Source organism: Artemia franciscana, chromosome 6 (genome assembly GCF_032884065.1).
Source record: "Artemia franciscana chromosome 6, ASM3288406v1, whole genome shotgun sequence".
NCBI classification, from domain to species: domain Eukaryota; kingdom Metazoa; phylum Arthropoda; class Branchiopoda; order Anostraca; family Artemiidae; genus Artemia; species Artemia franciscana.
Window position 1 is genome coordinate 19,081,674 of NC_088868.1, and position 22,967 is coordinate 19,104,640.

The 22,967-nt window shown below is 34.2% G+C and overlaps 1 protein-coding gene across 1 annotated transcript in view; it reads left to right on the plus strand.

Moving 5' to 3' along the window:
- Positions 1–5,560: 5,560 nt before the first annotated feature.
- The window catches only part of LOC136028147 (FACT complex subunit spt16-like), a gene marked incomplete in the record, with an annotated part of 35,909 nt that continues 18,502 nt past the window's right edge, over positions 5,561–22,967 (plus strand). Inside the window, 5 exon segments of the mRNA XM_065705810.1 lie at positions 5,561–5,727; positions 10,024–10,125; positions 12,382–12,540; positions 15,047–15,199; positions 17,225–17,371. Coding sequence (XP_065561882.1) covers positions 5,659–5,727; positions 10,024–10,125; positions 12,382–12,540; positions 15,047–15,199; positions 17,225–17,371 — 630 coding nt within the window.

Here is a 22,967-nt window from a genome sequence, read left to right on the forward strand (position 1 = left end):
CCTTTAAATTGCTGGCATTTCTTTGTTCGCAAGTTTATCGGAGTAAAATATTTTGCGCCCCGCACTAAAAAAAAATCCTGGACCCGCCCCTGGTTTGATCTTACCTTTTGCCTTAAATGATGTTATTTTCTCAGCTTTTACAAGCACAGCCCACGTTTGGACACCTTGGTTCGGTACGCTGAACTTACCCTAGACACTGTGGCCGAACGTGGGAATTCGCCATTTCACAGAATGAAAATGCAAACAGTACACCAGTGAAGATACCGCATCTCGGAAGATGCCAAAAGACAGGCAATCAATAAAAGAACACAACGTGAGTTTATGCCCTATCTAGTATTTTGTATTTAGATGTGAACCTTCAAGGAAGAAGTTGAACAAAATTAAAGATTTTTTCACCATAAAACGCAATCCAGTCTGATATTTTTGGTAAGGTCAGCCATTTAAAAAAAAACATGCACTCCCATCCGTCAGACCTTTCGTAGTCCACTAAAAGACTCCATATCTTTTTGTATTGAGAGTATTTGCTTTGACCAAACGCGGGCCCGTCTCCCCCTTCTAAATGAAGCTTTTGCTTGATTTGGTCGAAAAAAGTTAATCAGTCTGTGCTTTTGGTTGTCAACTAAATCTAGTTTCTACAATTTTTTTGGGATAGTACCTATTTCCAGGGAAAGTGTCAGAATCAATCTTTCTTTGATTTAACACCGACCTTCGCATCTTTTCCGTCCGCTTCGATGCTATCAATCCTTATTTTCTTGGTTATTAGTTCTTATTCTGACCCATTAATTTGGTATTATCTGCAGTAGATCCTCTGTGCTTATTGGCTAAAGCTGGATAATTTCTAAATCATCAATCAAAATATTCTGTCGTTTTGAAAAGCGGCTACGAGAGGGCACTATAAGCCTTGTCTTTGGGATTAAGTTCTGGAAATCTGCTTGGCTTAAGCTTTAAACTTTAATGCAATACCTTCCATAGGTTTTCGTCGCCAACTTCTGTAATGTCATCGATCCTTTGTTATTCCCTACTAGTTCTTATTCTTTACCCTTTGATTTAGCGCCACCTGTAATAGATCGTCTGTCATTTTTGCTGATTCTTGACAATGTCTCATATGTGTTATAGAGCTTACTTAAATTGATTGGAGACGCAACAGCTGTTGTATTTTTAAATGCTATTAAGATTGCTTTAAACCATCTTTAAAACACTATCTTCAATCCACTTTTGTACCTCCCCGGCTTATAATCTAGGAATATGTAAACCCATACTAAGGGTTTTAGATCATGCAAATTTGATTGGCAGAATTTACATTTGGCCAAAATTTTTGGGCAAAAAATATTTTATTGCGGCGTAAAATGGCAGAAAATAGTACTTTGATGTGAAATGATTTATATTATGAAAAATATAATTTATTGAATATTTGCTTCACATGTAATGACAATATTTGCTTCAATGACAATGAGATTCATAGCTAACGCTACACAGATAAGGGCACATATTTTGCCAAAACTAGCTAGCTGAAACCTTTTCTGAATGCTTTAACCTCTTTAAATGGATTGCTGAAAACTCAGTGATACTTTTTTTGTCTAACTTCCTCAAAATTCAGTAAATAGCCAAAAAAGTGTTCAACTAATAAAAATGTCATTTATATGAATTTAGCTGTAGCATCTGATCATTGTTTGTATTCTGTATGAGGGAGGAAATGGTATTAAATTATGTGTGAGGAAGGATTCTGCGTTATCGTTAAAAACACTGTGGCACGATGTATTTCATTATTAAAAATGTATCTAGATGTTTTCATTTCTGTTCAAGCAAGTTATCTTCAAACATTCTACGACCACTGGCTGATTGGGTCAAAGCTGACATTCTCTCTAGTGCTGAAAAACTACCTACATCTTTACACCTCCACTCTCCCAAGTTTTTTCGAAAACCAAAACACAGTTTTTTCATACATTCATGGCCCGGAGGCTTACGACTCTAAAGTTCAATCTTTTCAGAAAAATTTTTTGGGCCTTTTGTGGGGAAACCCATTTTTTCGATTTTACCTTGTGCATTTGAGTCCTCTTTACCCAAGAACTTCAGAAAATAAGCTTCAGCTAATCAGAAGAAAATGTTTGGCAGTTTTTGCGTCTCAGGTGGTTAAATTTAAGCCTGAAAAATAGTTAAGTAAAAGGGCCCAGTGCGATCAGAACCCTTTTGGTGTATTTTTGGGTCAGGTAATTTGGGGAGGGGGGGCTTGCACCCAAGCAGTATTTTGAAATTAAGCTTCTTTTTGATCGGAGACATACGGATGCAGGTTTGAAACTAAGCAGGAACAGCAAGGTTTTCGGTTTATTAGTAATCCCCCCGATACCCCCCCCCCTCAAAGCAAAAATGTGTGGTTTCTTAGCTCAGGCAATGATTCTTGAAGTTTTCAAGCCTGTTTGAAAAAGAAAATTTTCTCTCTTTCTTTTCAGAACACTCTTGTGGGTAGCCAGTGTCCCCAAGCTAAAATTTGCTAATTTTTTAGGCTCCACTTGGCCAAGAACGTACAGTTATAAATTTGAAGCCGTCTGGGTAAGAAAGTTTGTCGATTTTTTGGGAAATGAAGCATTTTTTTTTCTCCGTGCTTTTTTGTATATTGGGAGCCTCTTGACCCGAGGACTTAAGGATAAAAGTTTTAAAGTCTTCAGAAATTTTTTTTTACCCGTTCCCATTTTTGGGGAGACGGAAGGCCTTGCCCCTAATTTTTTTTTTACATTATATTTCCCTTGGCCCGGGAATTTGTAGCTATACGTTTCAAGCTGATCGAGGAAAATAAGTTTTTTTTGGTCGATTTCTGGTTTCCCTAACAACCTTTCCTCTTCCAAAAAGCAGTGCGTCCATTGGCAACACTTCTTGAAAAATTAAAACCAGTGCGGGAAGCGAGGTTTTTTCACCGTTTTTAGGGGAACCAAATGTTTGTTCCAATTTTTGCTTTAGGATATAAATTTCAAGCCGACGGGGAATAATCTGGCAATATTTAGGGCACTATATTTGAGGAGGAGGGAGGTCCATAAACTAGAATTATTTTTGCACAGGGACTTGCGGTCTCAGGTTTCATCCTGTCCAGAAAAAAAGTGCGTCGACCCTTCTTTGGCCCTCGGTCTGGCCCCATTTTCGGAAGAATTGTTATTTTATGTCCATTTGTCCTTCTAATTTTGAGCCCTCTCAGCCCCGTGACATAAAGATATAAGTTTCCAAACCATCATAGCGGCAAAACATTTTTTCGTAGTTTTTTCCAGGATGCGTTCGAGGGGGAGGCGTGTCCTCAGATTATTATGTTCTTACATTAGGTTCCTCTGGGTCCAAGCACTTACAGTAGTAAGTTTAAAGCTGGTCAGAGACAAAATTTTGTTTGGCTAATTTCTAGGTCCCCTAACACTCTTCCTATTTCAGCGGAACATGTGTTCCTCTTGGCCCAGTGAAAGATACATGATAATTTAACGACAATCAGACACCCAAGACCAAAAATATTCCCGCTTACTACTATAAAACCTATCCACATAATTTATAGCAACTTGCATAATTAATGGAATTGCCCCAGGGGCTAGGGAGGTCACATCATCCCTGGAGCCATATTTATTGGACCTTTCAACAATATTTGGACAAAACGACTACCTAAGAATTTCAATCCGATCTCATGGGAGGCCACAGAGAGAGCTACCAAAAAAAGGTATGAGAGGGGTTGGGCCTTTAAAAAGGCCCAAGAACCTTTATTTCTTAATTGTCAGAGCCCCGTCCAAAGTTATTACGGCCATCCCTTCCATACAAAGCAGCCGTGTAAAAAAAATAATACACGGAAGGCACACGGGCCTATTATCAGGCAAAGCTGGAGCGCTACTTCTGATAAAATGAATCTGTAAACAAGCGAGAATATGCATCGCTTAGGGTGCTTGTCCCAAGGGTTTGGGAAGAGGTTCTTGTCATCTCCGGAGCCATTTTTTGGAATTTTCAGCAATTTAAAAAAACAGTTGTGTCTTAATTTTGTTACAATAGCATGGGTGACTAGGGAGGGGGGTTTCAAAAAAGGGTAATGAAGAGGGAGGGGTTGGTTGCCCTCTAATCACTTTCAAACCTCAAAAGGGGCAGCATAACTTTAAATTTTCAATCGGATGAGCCCTTCCACAGTTTCCATGTGAAGTGGTCAGGGCGAATTGTAAATAAATATAAATGATAGATGGGAGGATGTGGCTCTCTACTTAATTAACGTTAGTGGGTTGCGCTCTCTGATTAAAAGTAAAAAGTTTTACAACAAATTTGAAATGTCCAAAATCATTGATCTTCAAAACAAATTGCTGTAAAAGTCCACATTAATAGAGATCAGTTGTTAACAAAACATTACTGAACCATAAGGATCAATTGAAAGACTCTGGTCACAGTACTTTCTTCTCTGTGCGTTCGCCGCAATCTTCTACTGTAATCAGATAATTATTAGATTTGACCATTATAAGAAACCACCGTGTAGAGAGAATTTCAGCTGCTTATACATAAAGGGGATGTGTACATCACGATCTAAAAGAATATAGTCGTCACAGATAGTTAGAATACTGTCCAATCCTCAGCAAAAAATTTGAATCCTAGCAATTTATAAAGTATTTTAACGCTAGAAACTAAAATAACAGCTTAAACTGCAAGCTTAAGCCCCTTTTTCACTTGAAATTTTGCAGAAAAAGATTTGATTAATAAATTTGTAAGAAAAATGGTTTCGGTTTCAAAAATTTTAATCCTGCACTTTCATTGGTCGATTTTCTTTCGGCTTGATTTTCCAAAAGCTCCGTATTCAGGCACCAGGTTCCTACACGGGTTAATACTCAGTTGTGTACCAGTCGTTTTCAGAAGTCTTGGTTCTAAACAATTCTACTATCAACCATTGAAAATGGTTCCTATCGTGTTTAAACCCGACTTTCTTAAATCTGGAATCTCCTTCAATACCAAGTTCAAACACGGGTTTCACAGTAGTTGGCGCTAGAATTTAAAAACTAACTGCAAACCCAAGTTTACAGTTGATGAATTTTGTTTATTAGCATCTGTTGTTCAATTTTTGTGGCCTTTGTCATTGTGCTGAAAACAATCCATTAATTATATCTTTCAAAATAAGGCCAATTTATACATCTCTTAAAGATACGGTTGAAATGCAATAATAGAAACAACCTATGAAATTTGAATCATATTTATGGAAAACTGTAAAAATCAATGAAGATCTGAAGCATAACTAATGAACAAATATGTTTGTAATTCTTGTTCTATTTTTTGTCTTCTTAAACCTTAAGAATACTTTAGTTTTCATCGGTTTACAAGTTCATATTACAAATTACTGAATTCTTCCCTTCAATCCCACCATGGGGGATGTTCATCAGAGCGGGTTCCAACCCTGTTATTTGGCGGTAGAACCCGCATTTTAAAGACCCTTGTTGCACTACACATGTGCAAATCCGTGTTGAGACCCATTGTGTCTGAAAACGTGGCTAAAGTTAAACGTACAAGGTGCTGCTATCTTTTAATCAAAAATAGAAGACAATTACTCACCAGACTGTATTTTATCATTTTCGTCTTTATCATCATCATTGCTTAAAGAGAAATAAAAAGTAGCCGTATTACTAACATCAAGAATTTTAAATGAAGACAGCATTATTTTAGACTTTGAAGATGTCAAACCCATCTATCGATAAAGAAGCATTTGTCAGGCGTTTAAAACGATTCTACGAGGCATGGAAGGTGAGTTTAATTAGGCTAGGTCAATAGCCTAGTTATTGAAAAATTTAGGCTAACTAGCCTAACATTAAGCAACCTCTTCTGTATGATAAATTCTAAAATAAAGACAGTTTAAACTTCTAAGAATAACTTTGGAATACTCTTAAATAATTAACTTGGCCTAGCCTATATCATTGCTAAAGGTTAGACCTGGTATGCTTTATCTGCTAATGGACAAATATATAGCCTAATAATTGTATTTTCAAAAGTATGACCTTTTTTCTAAGCAGACAATGTTAAACTAGCAACAGGAAGAAAAGACACAATTTCAAATAGCCTAACTCACAATGAATAAGCTTAGCTTATAGCCCAGAATATATTTGGTCTTTATGCTTGATGAGATGTGTTTAAAAGGATTACAAATCCTGTGTAGGCTATTTTGTTAACATTCTAGTTTAGCTACTTTTTGCTATTTTGGAAAGAGGCAAGGTTAGGAAAATAAAAATTTCAGGGATGGGTCTACATACATAAATATGCCCTGGGAAGGTATTTTGAAGTACCTACCTCCACTCCCTCTCCGTCTAGAGGGCCCTGACCTTTGATGACCTTTAAAAATATGTGTGTTATAAAAGTGAAACCTTGCAAAATAGATCTTCTGCTTGAATAAAGTACAACAAAATTGTTTTCACCTTCACAACTTTGCTCAATCCCAATTTATAAGATTTTAAAGATATGCAAATACATTTCCTAAATTTTGAAAAAAAACATTGATATGGCTCAGAATTCTATAAAAATAACATGAATTGCATTTTCAGAACTAAAGGTGATAAAATCTAGTATATTGACTTTTTGCTATCTCAGAAAGGGGTTAGGTTAGGAAAATGAAACTTTCAGGGATGGGTCTACAGGCTAAAGTATGTCCCAGGAAGGTTTTTGAAGTAGGCTACCTACCTCCACTCCCTCTCCCTCTAGAGGGTCCTGACCTTTGATGACCTTTAAAAACATGGGTGTTATAAAAGTGAAACCTTACAAAATAGATCTTCTGCTTGAATGAAGCAAAACCAATTTGTTTTCAGCTTCAGAAATTTGCTCAATCCCAACTTATAAGGTTTTAAAGATATACAAATACATTTCCTAAATTTTGAAAAAAAAAATTTTATGGCTCAGAATTCTGCTGAAATAACAGGAATTGCATTTTCAGAACTAAAGGTCAAGAAAAAGCAACTGGTAACTGAAAATTAAGGTAAAATGTTGTTTTGTCAAAATTTCAATAGGTATAGACCTGTCATGTAGGCAAATTTCAGGGCCCTCTAGAGGGAGAAAGAGTGGAGATGGGTACTCTAAAATACCTTCCTAGTATATACTTCAGCCTGTAGTCTCATCCCCAAAAGTTTCATTTTCCTAACCTAACCCCTTTCTGAGATAGCAAGAAGTCACTAAACTATAATTTTACCCATACTTTAATTAAAATTTGTCATTTTTAAGAAAATTCTACTCAAAAAGCAGGAGCTAGAACTAAAACCTAGAACTAAAGCATTTCTAGAACTAAAACCAGAAAAAAAGAAAATTATCACTGAAAACTAAGGTTAGAAATTGTTTTGTCAAAATTTTGATGGGTATAGACTTGTCAAGTTTGCAAATTTCTAAGATTTACAAATTAGAAGAAGGTTAACATAGAAGCTTGGCAATACCTTCCTGGAGTATATTTTTGTCACTAGATTCATTACTAAAAGTTTCATTTTCCTAACCTAACTGCTTTCCAAGATAGCAAAAGTAGCTAAACTAGAATTTTAAATTTTTGGTAAACCTACCTATTTTGCCCCCTTGAAAGTAGTCCCATCATAGAGCCTACTATACCCTTATTCTGACATTTTTTCATCTTTGTTAGGCCTATTGTCTTTATCTTTTCAGTTTTAGCTTAAGCTAGCATTGTCTTTTCATGTGTTCCTTCAGTTTTGAGAACAGGAAAAAGCTCAAAAGGTCAGATCTAGGGAATGCAGCAGCTACAGCATTATTAGTAGCCTATGTTGTTTTTGGTTTAAAATTTACATACAAGCTTTGATGTGTTTCCAGGGACAATATCATGATGCAAAACCAATTTTGTTCTTCTACTAATCTTGACATTTCTGGTGGATTGTTTTAAGTAAAGGAATAGGTTAGAGCAGTGGCTCTCCAAAAAAAGACAGGCTATAATACAATAAGAGACATTTTAATATTACAAATTTTATAGTCTTTAGTGGTTACAGTTGCATGTGAGGAAGTTGCATTAAGTGGTTAATGCTCAAATGAGGAAAGAGTTCTTAGCTTCATATCTTTGCTCAGTCCTGACTTGTAACATGCAAAACATTTGTAAATCTATGCTTGAAATTTGTGAGAATAGACTTGACATGGCTTAAAATTCTGCTGAGACAGTAAAAGTCAATGAATAGATACTGAAATCTTTGAGGTAAAATATTTTTTGGTCAAACTTTAGATAAGCATAGACCTGTCATGAATGCAATCTCCTAAGCCTTATAAACAAGACAGGGGCAATCTGGAAATACAAGCTTGAAAACATGCTCCCTGTGCATATTTAAGGTATATTTTTGGTGGGAATTAGCAGAACTTGAGCTCCTCAATTGATATTTTTGGCCTGTCTCCTTACCTAAAAGCACAGGATGGCTAACCCAAAAACATCCCCTGGATCCACCTCTGTCCTAATTGATAAATAACCTGCTTTATATTAGGTTAAAGACCACTGACTGGGAACAATGGATTTTCTTCTGCTTATTGAGAAAATAGAGATGAGTATGTAGACAATCCCTACTTTACTGCACATATTTAAGAAGTGTGATAAGGGAGTTATTCTAAAAATGTATATGGTTATCCTTATAACTTTAAATTTGGTTCTTTTGTCTGTAGTGAGCCAAACTGTAAGGATAAACATTTTTACTTATAGAAGAAGTGTTCTTAAACCCTCCTATAAAAAGACTTGTTAAGTTTTAGGTGAAGGGGTCCTTAGGGCATTTCTCCTCCATAATTGCCACATTTTTACAGTTTACTCTCTTAATTGCCTATATTTATCAAATTAAAAGCTAATTGGTTTTTCTAATTTGCCACACTCAAAATTTAAACTCAGTTTCTATGGCACTTAGTATTAACCAAGTGACATATAGCAATCACAATTTATGTCTGTCTGTCCTGGTTTTGCTACTTTAGGCACTTCCAGGTAAGCTAGGACAATGAAATTTGGCAGGCGTATCAGGGAACAGACCAGATTAAATTAGAAATAGTCGTTTTCCCAATATGACCATCTGGGGTGGGGGCTTGGTTAATTCAGGAAAAAAAAGAAGAAAAAATGAGTATTTTTAACTTACAAACAGGTGATGGGATCTTAATGAAATTTGATGTTTGGAAGAATATTGTGTCTCAGAGCTATCATTTTAAATCCTGACCAGATCCGGTGGCATTGGGGGGAGTTGGAGGGGGGAACCTAAAATCTTGGAAAATGCTTAGAGTGGCAGGATATGGATGAAACTTGGTGGGAAAAAAATACGTGATTGACATAACCGGAACGGATCCGCTCTCCTTGGTGTAGTTGGGGGGGGAGGGTTAATTCTGAAAAATTAGAAAAACGAGGTATTTTTAACTTACAAATGGGTGATTGGATCTCAATGAAATTTGATATTTAGAAGGACCTTGTGACTCAGAGCTTTTATTTTAAATCCTGACTGGGATAAAGCCTCTGATTTTCCTTTTAAATCAATCTATTGATTCTTAGAATTTTGCTAGAGCTTACACCATATGAGCTCTTGGCTCTTCCGGCCTTGTCACAAGTGCCATATGAGCTCTTAGCTCTTGTTATGTATGTACACTTACATGTTTTTCCATCTCAAGCCAATTTACCAAAAGACATGCTAGAAATTAACATCATGAGCTAATTATATCTGTTATAATTTAACATAGTAGTCTTTTTTTATTGTCTATGCAAATGCTATCATAGGGGATAGTAAAATACAAAGATAATAACCTGATCATCACCCTTTACACTTTTGATTGATATAGCTAAGGAATTGGATAGGTAAAAATAAATTATCCCTATAAAATTTTATGTATAATAAAAACTATTTAGTAGATCTTACAACTAAAATAGATTCTTCAGGTGCAGAATTGTTTTCAATTAAACACATAAAGTACACTGTTGTTTAAAAGGCAAGAATATAGTGTATATTGTTTATAAATTTTTAAGTCAATACCTTTTTGAGGTCAACATGCATTGGAAGCTCAAGAAATAAACATAACTGTCAATTGATCTGATTCTAAATGCTCTGTTTTTTTCAGTCTGGAGAAGGCCCTCTTGAAGCTCTTGGAAAAGTAGATGCAATTGTTGTAGCTGTTGGTGTTGATGATGATGTCATTTATAGCAAATCAACTGCTCTTCAGGTAATACACTTCTCACCATGCTGTGATTTAGTTATTATGTAAGGAAATGAATTAAGCATAGATTTTTGCCTGAAGCTCTACTTCCGTTGAAAAGACACCATAGCAAAGTGGATGGAATACTGGACTTTGCAATCCTATGTCTTTGAATTTGGGTCTTAGTTCTGATTTTGCCAGCCTCAAGCCCTGGCTGAGGGTAGGGGTCAGTAGTGTGACTCTACAAGCTCAATGGAGGTAATGGACCTTGATACAGCTGTGTTTGCCCCACCACAAATTACAAGTTTCCATTGAAGGGAAAAAAATTATTGAAGGACAAATACTAACAGTGTTTTAGGCAAGTATTAATGTTTCAAGACTGTTAAAAAGTGGTATATAGGAACCAAAATAATAAGCTATTAGAAAAGATTGGGGTTTGGCAAAGTTTATTAAATTTCAAGCTCTATATTTATAGATAGAACAAGATATGTATTAGACAGGTCCAAGTTATTAAAGCAGCTGTGATCAATACCTCTATATATATAACTTAGGGACTTACAGTGCAGGAGCTTGACTAGGAAGATGTACATGTTTTGGCTTGCATGTTTTTTCAAAAGTGAATCAACTCAAAAGGTTTGACATAAAAATTTGTAGTCCAGATATTTTAGTGTCATTTAAAATTGAAGAAACTGCTGAGTAACATACTAAAGTTCAGGTTGCAACACCTCCTCTTCCCTAGCAAAAGCAGTTTGTTTTTGAGAAATTGTGATTTTTTCTTTAATATTTTTCAGGAGGTTTGTTGTTCAGAATAAAGAGCAAGATGCATGCTCATGCAGCTGTTCAATGTAGAAGATGATATGCCCACTCTTGATAATGTTTAATTACAAGAAAAATTGATCTATCTTCAAAATAATATTTTTTTTTTAGTTTTTTTTTTTCTCCCAGGGCAAACTATGTTATTTGAGTATGCATTTTGTTCCATTTTTCATGAGTAATACCACTCATTTTTTCCAGTAGAAATACCAAAAAGTATTGTTTAAAATCTAAAGTTGTAATTACCCTCCTCCTCCCCTAATGCCATGTCTTACTCTTTGTAATTTTGACTTGCAATGGTGTATCTTAGGTCATTTTTCCAACATTTGCACTGGATCCTATCACAGTCCCTGCTGGCAAGTTTTACTGTTTATCAAGCTTTAATTGAGCTGGTGGTTGATTTTTCATGATAGACAAAAGCATATTGTTCCACAACTGCTGGCTCCTTTCAATGGCTTGTAAGACTGGGTGTCCCAGCTGCTCCTGTGCCTTGGAGTATATGCACATGGAGTAGAATGATGGCAAAAGGCTGGTCACAGCAGAAGTGTGGAAGCTTCTGAGGACCCTTTTTTTCAAATGCTTCTACCTGCACTTTTTGAACATGGGTCTGTATCAGGCTCACAAATTTGGTCTGCTATTTACACAGTCGTTCAAAAAATAGAACGTAACAGTCTTGCTATTTTGGACCAGGAGCCACAACAAATTTCATTCTGATTTTCGGTTAATTATACATGGGTTTACTATAATAATTAGGTATACTATCTGGCAATGGTTTGCATTCTGTGCACAGAAATTGACACGTTTTCTTCTCTAATAAAAAATACAATCAAAAGCATACTCAAAAGTATTGTTTGGTCACTTTAAAATGGTTAAAAAAACTTGCTTTTTCAATAAATCATATTTTCTGGTAATTTGTCAGGAGTTAAACAGAACCATGGCCCTCAATCAGACTCTTTCTTCTTCCTTTTCATTTTAGAGCTATAAAAATGTAGCTTTGTTCAAATTTAACCATATCTTATTGGAGAGGAAAAAGGATGCAATTTTGACTTTCCATATCTTATTTATAAAAATTTTCATGTTCTGAGTTGTTTAAAAAATGCTTGCATTGCAACTCAAGATTTACTGTACTGACCTGCTCATATTCTTCCACATTGTCTTTCTTTTAAAGTTTGTATTGAGCCTTGTGCCAAATTAGTATTTTACTTACTAAATATGTGAGCCAAAATTTAGTATTTATATTAATTCACATTAGTTAATTTTATCATTTGCACAACCTAATTTAGTAATGACCCTGCTTATTGCATCTGGCAGGTTTGTTAATTTACACATTTACAGGTTTGCTTATTTACTAATTACACATTTATTGATGTCACACAAGACTTGCATAACAGATTTGGCTGATATTAATACTCAACAACAAAGATTCACAACCCCAGGCTCAGGATATTAATTTTTTTCTCTTTATTGTAGACGTGGCTGCTTGGATATGAGCTAACAGACACTTTGATTATTTTTGGTGAAAATAGTGTCAATTTTTTAGCTAGTAAGAAGAAAATTGATTTCCTAAAGCCATTGGAATCTATCAAGGATGATTCTGTCCCACAGATAAAATTATATGGGCGAGATAAGGTATTTGTTTTTGATTATTTTCCATGCAATGCAAATCGTATTGAGGATGCTGCTGTAATCTATGACTTAATGAACAGCCAATAGTAAATGAGATTTGAATGTAGTCTTTGGAAAAAAAAAATCCAGATACTACTGATTGAGGAAATGTAACCTTTTGCTGCATGCTAACCTGCTCATTTTTTTGTAGATGGGAATTGAAACCTCCAAAAAGGGGGCTTGATTCAAATGAAATCTTAATATTGAGTTTGTTTATCCTTATTGCATGATTTCCAACTCCAAACTAAAGAACCCTCGAAGGTGTATTTTTTAGAAAGAATTGCACCTGAGCATCTATGTTTAATGTCAAAATTCACCAATGAATTATTTGTTGTAAAAAACAATTTTTAGACTGAACCATTTTATCAAAAATACAAATTCTGAAGGACTGAACCATTTTATTAAAAATACAAATTCTGAAGGAATTTATCTTACACTTGCTTTTCCCATATTATCCTGCAATTCCATATTTGATAAGAGCAGTGATAGACAGCTAATTTTGAATATATTTTTAGTTTTTTAAAAATTTCTTCTCCTATTTTCCTAAATTAGATGCTTGAATGTATTTTTGATAGTATAAACAAAAATTATATGATAAAATTTTTATTTTTTCTTGTGCTGAAGGAAAGTAAGATTCAAACCTAAAGTGAACAGTAATTACCAAAGATATAGAACATATTGTTATCTTTTGAAGTTTGCTTGCCAGACATTGAATACCTGGTTCAATTGAATACCTGGAAACATAGATTATAATTCGGATTCTATGAGTACAGGTCATCCTTCTATATTCTAGTAGAATATTACATGGTATTAAGTTGTCAAGTAAAAATATCATCAATAATATTTTATTTGTATAAACTTATTATTATAGCCAAGTTTTATGTTAGGTTCAAAAGAAGAATGATGTTTTTAGTCCTCTTAGCTTAAGATTCTGTTTCTCAGGAATTCTTTTCTCTATCATTACTGCTAGTAATTCATTGCAGTGCAAATCCGCCTTAAATTTAAATATTTTGTTAGATTTATTTTAATACATATGTTTATATAATATACAATATATTTTATTAAGTATATGTATATGTATTTTATTCCACATTATATTATGATTTACACTTATGTATCTGTTTATTTTATTGAATTTCTTGGTTAGATTTCTAAATTTTTCAGGTTATTTTGAAGTAACAGAAAAAAAAATTATGCTTTACTCACTTTGCTCAAACTGTAATATTTCTTAGGAATATTGGCACATTCAGTGTTGATATGTTTTTCTCCTGAATCTAAAATACAGTGAAACCTGTGCAAAAGTTATTTTCCTTTTGTTGTCATTATTTGATGGAAATTAACCATTAAAATTAAATTAGGTTTCTTTTCAGCCAATATTTATGCATACATTAACTATTTAAGACACTAAATTAGCTTTAAGCACATCTTTTTTCCAGTTTTACAGCATAGTAAATTTTTATGTTAAGGAAAAGTAAGTAAATTAGACTTCAAGCAAGGAATCCGAATGGTAATTTTGGAACTTATTTTAATTTTACTAATTGGATTTTGGTTACTTTCCGTTTTAGATGACTTTCGGGACTTTTAGTCCTGGGAGTTTCAAGTTTGGATTGCAGCCGTAGGGAGTTCATCTCTCTGCATGAAATGGTTCACTTGAAAGATAGTAAAAAATGGTTCATTTGAAAGATAGTCAAAAATATGCTACTTGAACAAGTTTTGTTAAATGCTGTGCATTTTTAGTTCATTTTCCATGAAACAACTCCTGCATGTTTTGCAACCAAGCTTGCTCTTTACAGCAGCCAGCTTGGTTGCTTTTAATGTAAGTAATCATATAGTGGCTATATCCACTAGACTTAGGAAATACTTTTTGGAATTCCCTCAAGGTTCATTCACAATGAAATTTTTACTAATAACGAGTTTGTTCTAATTTTAGGTACCCAGATTTTCCATAGAATTTTCTGATTGGCTGAAAAAATTTTTATGGAAAATTTTGATTGTCTGAAATTAGCGCCAGCTAATTTCCAGTATTAGTAGAGTTTCATTGTGAGTGCACCTTAAAGCTGTTATTCCTTTCTTCTTCTTTTTTTGACAGTGACTGGTATTCCAAGGAAATCGTTTTTTTAAGAAAGAATCAAATCCTTAACTACAAAATGTTTATAGAAGAGAACATCATAGGGTAAGAAAAGATAAAGAATACAGCACTGGTATTTACAGTCCTTACTAGTAGTGCTGATCTCCATTTCATGGCAATTCAGCCAGGCCATGCAATAGGAGATTGGGGCCAGCCATCCTGTGCTATTGCACACCCTTCATGTTTACCATCCCCATATTTCTCCAAGTACCCATCTAGGGTTTCTCCATCCATAGAACATGGAACAGGTTTTATGTTTATTTTAGTGTTTGTTTCATAGTATAAGAGAAAAGTCTACTCCTTTAGAAAGAGAAGTAGTTTTACTGATTTCATTTATTCTAGAATGATAAGGACAAGGCAAATTTTGAAAAATTGGTTTCCATTATAATGAAGAGCAAAAAAGGAAAAACAGTTGGTCTTTTTCCAAAAGAAAAGTTTCCTGGTGAATTTACAGATGCTTGGAGGGAAGCATTGAAAAAAGTCAATGTTGAACAGGTTATTATTTTACTTCTTTTGCTTAAACTTAATGTGCCTAATGTATTTAGTACAGCGTATAAGTATTCTTTTTTAACCTTTGACACAGTCAGTTCAAATCTTTTGGTGCCTAGGGTGGTTGATGTTTTAGCACGACTATGTTATAGGCCTGAATATTAAAATTTTAATGTGTTCAACACGCATTCCGCAGTTTTCCGTTCGGGTCTTATGGACAAATCTTCAACCCTACTCCCTCCCCCCTTTTATCTTATTACAACTTCATTCAGACATAAAATACTACTGGTGACCGCCTTCCTTAAGTTGCAACTAGGTTCCAGATGATTAGCTTTCTGTTCTGTTTTTTATCTTTGTGCAAACCTTTTCTTTATCCAAAAAAAGATGGGCTTATTTTAAGTATCTAAGAAACAAGAAACCATTTTGAAATGCAAATTTTACCTTTATCTAACATAGTCAGTGGTTTAGAGGGATGAATACAAGGCCTGAATATTTAAGGGAGTGTTGGGCGTTGGATAGTATCTTCCATCAGTCAGTATAACAACAGTTCAAGTTAGCAATCTGGGAATCAAGAAGAAATTGGTAGTTCAGACTTGCTTGCATTGACAGTAGGGCTGTATCAGGGAGGGGGGAGGGGTATTACTTGGTTTGACCCCCCCCCCTCTCCGTCAGCATAAATATTTTCCGCGTCGTATATTGGTTGTAAAAATACTGTTGAAAAAATTCTCTAAAAAAATCGAAAATTACTTTTCCAACTCTTAAGTTGGTATTATAAATGTAAGTAGAAAATCCATGGGAGGTAAAAGTAGAAGTCCATGGGAGGTAAACCCATTCTCTTTCATTCTGTTGCCCCCCCCCCCCAAGCAGATTTTTTTTAGTAAACCTTACCCTGACAAAAATCCTGGATACAGCCCTGATTGACACATAATTTGTTAATATTTAGCTGGGCATTTTATTTATTCATTGACATGTTAACAGTTTGCAGTAGTACATGTTTGTTGCTTAATGATGATGATAAGAGAGTAAATTTAGAGAAAATAAAAGAAAAACAGAAAAGTATAAGTCTGACAAGACATGTATTAGCCATGACTAATGCTAGACAGTGACGTTAATTCGCGAAAACTTAGGAGGGGGAGGGAAAATATATTTTTTATAATCTAAAGGCGGAGTTGGTGTTTTTCAATTTATTCAATGAAAGTACCAAAAAGACAATTTTCAATTAAATACCCCCCAAAAGGTATTTTTCAATTCTAGGAGGGTGGAAGAAAAATCTAGAGGGCACAATCCCCCTCCAATTGACCGCACTGGTACTAGATATAAAAGAAATCCAATTATATAAAAGGTGTTTTCTTCTAGCAAACCAGATTCTTAAAACAAGATTGATAATTATGAGTGGAACAGAGAAGTTCGTAAAACTGGGTTGACGAATTGTAACCTGTTAAACAACAACGCTGAACCCCATGTACTCTATTCTAACAAAAATTTTTTAGTTGATCTTGTTTTACTTCACTTGTACTCAGTCGAAACCTATTGAAATCTAAATTAAGAATCAAAACCCCCTATTAAAAAAATGGAGGATATCTGAAACCTTGCATGAAATGAATAAACTAAAAACCTGGTTTTAGCGGGTAGACCTGGCACGTACGCAGGGGGGGGGGGGGGGGCTTTATTGCATATTGCACTGTTAACCCTAAAATTTCTGTTTCAGTGGGATATAATAGATTAATCACTGGTTCTAAATCGCTATGAACATAACTTTTGAGGCTTCAGTCTTCTTCCCCCCATCCACTATAATACTACAGATTAAAGTTAATCTGTATTTTCCGATATACGTGCTTTTTGCATTACTAAATAAAAAAAGTGCTACTTTATATCTGCTGTTTCGAAGGTTTTGGCCTTCCCCCCGAAAAAAATTCCTGCGTACGTGCCTGAGGTGGACAGTTATACAAAATCAAAATTTACAAGATTGATAGCTGGATCTGATGACACTTGCGTTCATACAGTTGTGATATTTTAAATCATTTTATTCAGGTTGATATCGGGGTATCAATGGCTTATTTGATGGCATCAAAGGAGGAGTCAGAGATCAGTACGCTAAAAAAAGCTTCTCAAGTTTCTGTTGATGTTTTTAGTAAATATTTGAAAAATCAAATTATGGACATAGTTGATGCAGATAAGGTAGTGCATTTTATTTTATTTTTAATTATACAGTTATTTCCTAACAATTTTTTTAATTGTAGCACATTTAGAGAATACTGTGTCTTACCGTACGTTGTTAAATAGTAGCCTATTGGCCCCTTATGTTCTTTCGTATATTCTAACCGCTTTGTATATTTATTGCATATAAACTTATTTATCGTGAGTCTGTTTTAGTGTTTATAATATACTTTTTTCTTAAAAAAAGAATAAATATGCACGGATCAGTAAGTTTTTTTCGCTTCTTAACTGAAAGTTTAGAGTTTAAACGGAAGAAAACAAGAAACATGTACTTGATTACAAACTAAAATTGGATAATAATAATTACATTAGAAATATCACTGTTTACCAAACCGAGGAAAAAAAATAAAATAAAATGTTACTGGAAGCAAATTATGACACAGTTGAACCAAAAGTGGATCTTTTATTTTACTTAATGTCCTTTTATTTTACTTTGAAGAATGAAATGCAGTTTTATTTATTAAGATGGGATTTTCTGATTCTATCAGGTCCTGCTTATTTCGATTAAAGTGAAAAAAATTCCTGTTCATGTTAGAAGATGGCTTGAGATGAGTTTGATGATCATAAAAAAGGGAAAGGAAAGGATATTAAACAAGGACGCTGTACTTCAAACGATATTTCATGGAAGTGGATTAAGGCATGTTTTTTTTGCCCTCGTCAGAACAAATTTGAACTTCTCCCCGCATAATACCATAATAAAGTGAATGAGCATCTCTGATTCAAAGAGGGGGTCGGTAGTAAGCTTATTATTGCTAGTATCAATTTTAGCTAGCATTCATTTACTAAGATGTATGACAATAAGAGCTCTACAAGATCTTTTTCTAGTATTCAAAACGGATTAAGGCAAATAAAAGCAAGTAAATGAAATCATAAGTGTTTCGCATCGACATTTACTCTTTTCCCTTTAATATTGAAAAATATAAAATAAGGATAAAAGTCGTGAAAAAAAACTAACAACAGAGAAAAAGGTAATAAATAGGATTGCAAAACTACAAATTAAAAATAAAAACAAATGATTAAAATTGCTTTACTGCAACTTTAACGATATAGCTAAGTTGTCTTTTGGCTTCCAAGGATATTGCTTCTTTCTTATTTTGGTGCTTTAAGGCGAATCTATTAACTCTTCCCGCGCAAATTCTAAAAGTCATCTGAAGAATCCTGTTATCGCCAATGCTTGCAACCCCGTGGATGTTACGTTCCAGTTTAAACCAAAGGGACTCGGATGCCTTTTAAATTAAAAGGGTTTCAAATAACAATCATATTAGTGGATGGGCACCGATAGAAAAAAACAGCATTATCAACATAATATATATATATATATATATATATATATATATATATATATATATATATATATATATATATATATATATATATATATATATATATATATATATAAATAAGTTATCTGTGTGTCGAGTGACGTCACTGTCCGCATACGACGTCTGAATTATTTCATCACATACCAATTCAAAAACGAATGTATTCAAGCCGAAGTAGCTCAGTTATATAACTACCTGTGTTGGCGCAGTGGGTTTGACCTTAGCGTGGTAATACGGGACCCAGAGATCGAACAATGCTGCAGGAATGCACTAAAGGGCCGACGCAGGGACCTTAGTAGACAAGAAGCGTCGTTAATCCGATACAAATACAGTAGCTCAGTTGGTAAAGCGTTATGTTCCAGGTTTTAGGTCCGAGAGGTTCCAGGTTCGAACCTTGGCTTTAGCATTAATACAAAAGAAGAAAAAAAACTAAAAAAGATAAAAACTACAAAAAAAAACTAAAAAGAAAATACTAAAAAAAACTAAAAAAGCTAAAAAGCTAAAAAACTAAAAAAGGGTAAAAAACTAAAAACCAAAAAACTAAAAAAAAACTAAAAAAAGGTAAAAACTACAAAAAAAAACTAAAAACTAAAAAAAAAACTGAAAACTGAAAAAGAAAAAAAAAACTAAAAAAAGGAAAAAAACTGACAAATAAAGGAGAAAAATAAAACTAAAAAAAAATTAAAAAGAGGTAAATGTATTCAAGCCAAAGTAGCTGAGTTGGTAAAGCGTTATGTTCCTGGTTCTAGGTCCGAGAGGTTCCAGGTTCGAACCTTGGCTTTAGCATTAATACAAAAGAAGAAAAAAAAACTAAAAAAGAAAAAAAACTACTAAAAATGCTAAAAAACTAAAAAAAAAAAAACTAAAAAAAGGTAAAAAAAGAAAAAAAAACTAAAAAAAGGGTAAAAACAGCAAAAAACTAAAAAGAAAAAAAAACAACTAAAAACTAATAAAAAAAACTAAAAACTGAAAAAGAAAAAAAAACTAAAAAAAGGAAAAAAACTGAAAAATAAAGGAGAAAAAGAAAACTAAAAAAAAATAAAAATAAAAAAAACTAAAAAAGGTAAAAACTACAAAAAAACTAAAAAGAAAAAAGAAAAAAAGAAAAAGCTAAAAAATAGGTAAAAACCAAAAAAAACTAAAAAGGAAAAAAAACAAAAAAATTTATTTCATCATAAACCAATTCAAAAACGAATGTATATACAGACCAGGACACAGGGAATATAAATGACGACCGGGACACTCAAAGAGAAATTACAGACTGGGACACCGGGACACAAATGACGACTGGGACATGTGTGTCGACTGACGGACTGACGTCATGTTTGTCTGTCGACTGACGTCATGTTTGTCGACTATAAATGACGACTGGGACACAGGGACACAACTACAACGGGGGCACAGGGGGATATATAAATGACGATGGGGACACGGAATGTTTGATTAGCAATCACCATCAACAAAGCTCATGGGCAATCATTAGAATAATGAGATATAGATCTGAATACGGATTGTTTTTCTCATGGACAATTATATGTTGCATGTTCAAGAGTCGGGAAACCTGACAATCTATTTATATGCACAGACAATGGGACAGCGAAGAATGTTGTATATTCGCAAGTTTTACGTAGTTAAAAACATATATATATATATATATATATATATATATATATATATATATATATATATATATATATATATATATATATTCACAGGTGGGACACAGGGACACAACTACAATGGCGCGTAACTAATATGGTGCGTAACGACTTACGCGCGCGGGGTGGCTTGGGGGGGGCGCGAAGTGCCCCCACCAACTAGGTGTTGGGGTGGCGCGAAGCGCCACCCCAACAGCTGGTATATATAAATATATATATATATATATATATATATATATATATATATATTATATATATATATATATATATATATATATATATATATAAATCATTATATAGAAAAACTTGGTTTCTGCAATGCAAACATTAATTAGTTAGTAATTGAATATTAATGATAAATATACCGAGTAAACAACAGTAAATCCTCTTTTTTCACATTGCTTGCATATACAAAGGTTTAGGTCTAGGCGTTTACACCCCTTCCCAGAAAATACTTAATTTATACAGATTACAAAACTTTAAAAGGCATTTAAACTTCTACAATGAAGTTTTTTGAATGTTTTATAGTTAAGGAGGGGGTGGGGGTGCCTCAAAGGGTGCATTTTAATGCTAAAACAGCCCAACTCTCTTTGAGCCTTCATATAAATTTAAAAACTGAAAGTAAGGAGCAACATTAAAGCTCAAATCAGCAGAAATTATTCTCTTTCTAAAGTTGTTGCCCTTCTCCTAAATGTCTTACTCTTTCCACTAAAGTTTCTAGCATTTCTAAAAGGGCTTTCTATTCTAGTGGAAAGGCTCTTGGTTTTCAGAAGCTAGTCTTAAGAAATTGGAACAAACAGTTAAACTTTAGGGTAAAGAGCAAGGTACTGAGAATAGGAGCAACTCCTTCGTATACGGAATAATATCTGTTGGTTTCGAGTTTTAATGTTTTTCCTTACTTTCAGTAAAAAAAAACTCATATTGTTTTCAAATAATGCCGGCAAATCTGGCTCACCCTCCATGAAAAATTCCCTCCCATCACCAGAAACTTTGTGGACATTTACTACCACGTAAAGTACACTCCCTTCCCCGTCTTAAAATTTCTAGCGGAAGATTCAGCGTGAAAAATTCATTTGAAAATTTCTAATCGTTTTTCTGATTATTCCAGAAATCCCCCTTCCGTGGAAATTTTTTCAGGAAATCCAAACATGCTGAAAATAGCCCCGGACAATTCTCCTAGAAAAATATCCCTATGCAAAATTGAGTTGGCAAAGAGAAAGTAAGACAAATAAAAAAAAATTCGCATAAAAATTATGTCAAATCTTTCCACTGTAAAATTACCCTTGAAAGCTAGCCCCTGTAATTTACCTCCCCATCAAAACTCTCTCCATGGAAACCCGCCAAAGTACAAAATTCTCCGTTCCAAAAAGTCTTTGTATTTCCCTATAACAAATACTATACGTAAACAATGGTCAAATTTCATAAGTTACAGGCCTCTCCCCACGGGCTGGGGGGGAGGTCATGTTACATCTAAAGGCATAGTTCAACTATACTGAACAAAATGACTATCTACAAATTTTGATTGGGCGACTTTTGGGGAAAATGGGAATGACAAAGTCCCCCTCCCATGGCCTTTTTTTCTAGCAAATAGCCCCCCCCCCCCGGGAGGTTAGTTGCCGTTCAATCTTTCAGGTCACTTAAAAAGGGGACGAGAAGTTTTACATTCCTTTCAAGTGCACTCTCTACCGATTTTCTGTGATCAGTGTTTCGATACAATCAACTCTGGAAAAAATAAAATAAACACGCATACGTTATCTTACTTCTGTCAAAAAAAAAAAATCTACATTATGCTACGTAGGAGCTTGAAACTTCTACAGTATGGTTCTCTGGTACGCTAAATCTGATGGTGGGGTTTTCATTAAGATTCCTTGTGTTTTAGGGGGTGTTTACCCCCTTTTTTGAAGATCATGCAAATTTTCTCAGGTTCTGAACTTTTGATGGGTAACAGTAAAAACAAGTTTTATAATTTATGATTATAAGTAAATTCTTGATAAATTTTATATGTTTTGAATTAGGATGATGAGATAATTCTTTTGATGTGTCTATTGACATAAAAATTCCGTTTTTTAGAGTTTTGGTTACTATTGAACTCAGGCGCTTCTCACTGACAGCACGAACTGTTTGATACAGCATTAGGTTTAAGGCATAGAGAAGTGGAGGGTGGAGGTAGAGATTGATGTATACTCCCCAAGGCTGTAACCAGGAATTTTTTTTTGTTTTTTTTCCCAGGGGGCGGGGGTTAAAAAACTTTAAAAAACTTCAGAATGTAAAATTTATATTTAATCTCTCTTGATTTCTGGGAATATTTCGATTCTACGCTGTTGTTATAAAAGAAAGAGTAACTTTTAACCCAAAATGAACATTCCGTACAGGAGGGGGACTGCCTCTTCTTCAACCTTATGGTCTTAGAAACTTTGGAGGGTGCTTTTTACGTCAGAAATTGAGAGGTCTAGTCTTTTTATAAGTAAAAAATAATAGAAGACCAACCAGCTGTGGGAATGAGGGGGGGGGGGTTAAATGTTGGCTCTCTTCTATTAGATCTCTATAAAGATTGGCATCTTTATATTTCTATAGCCG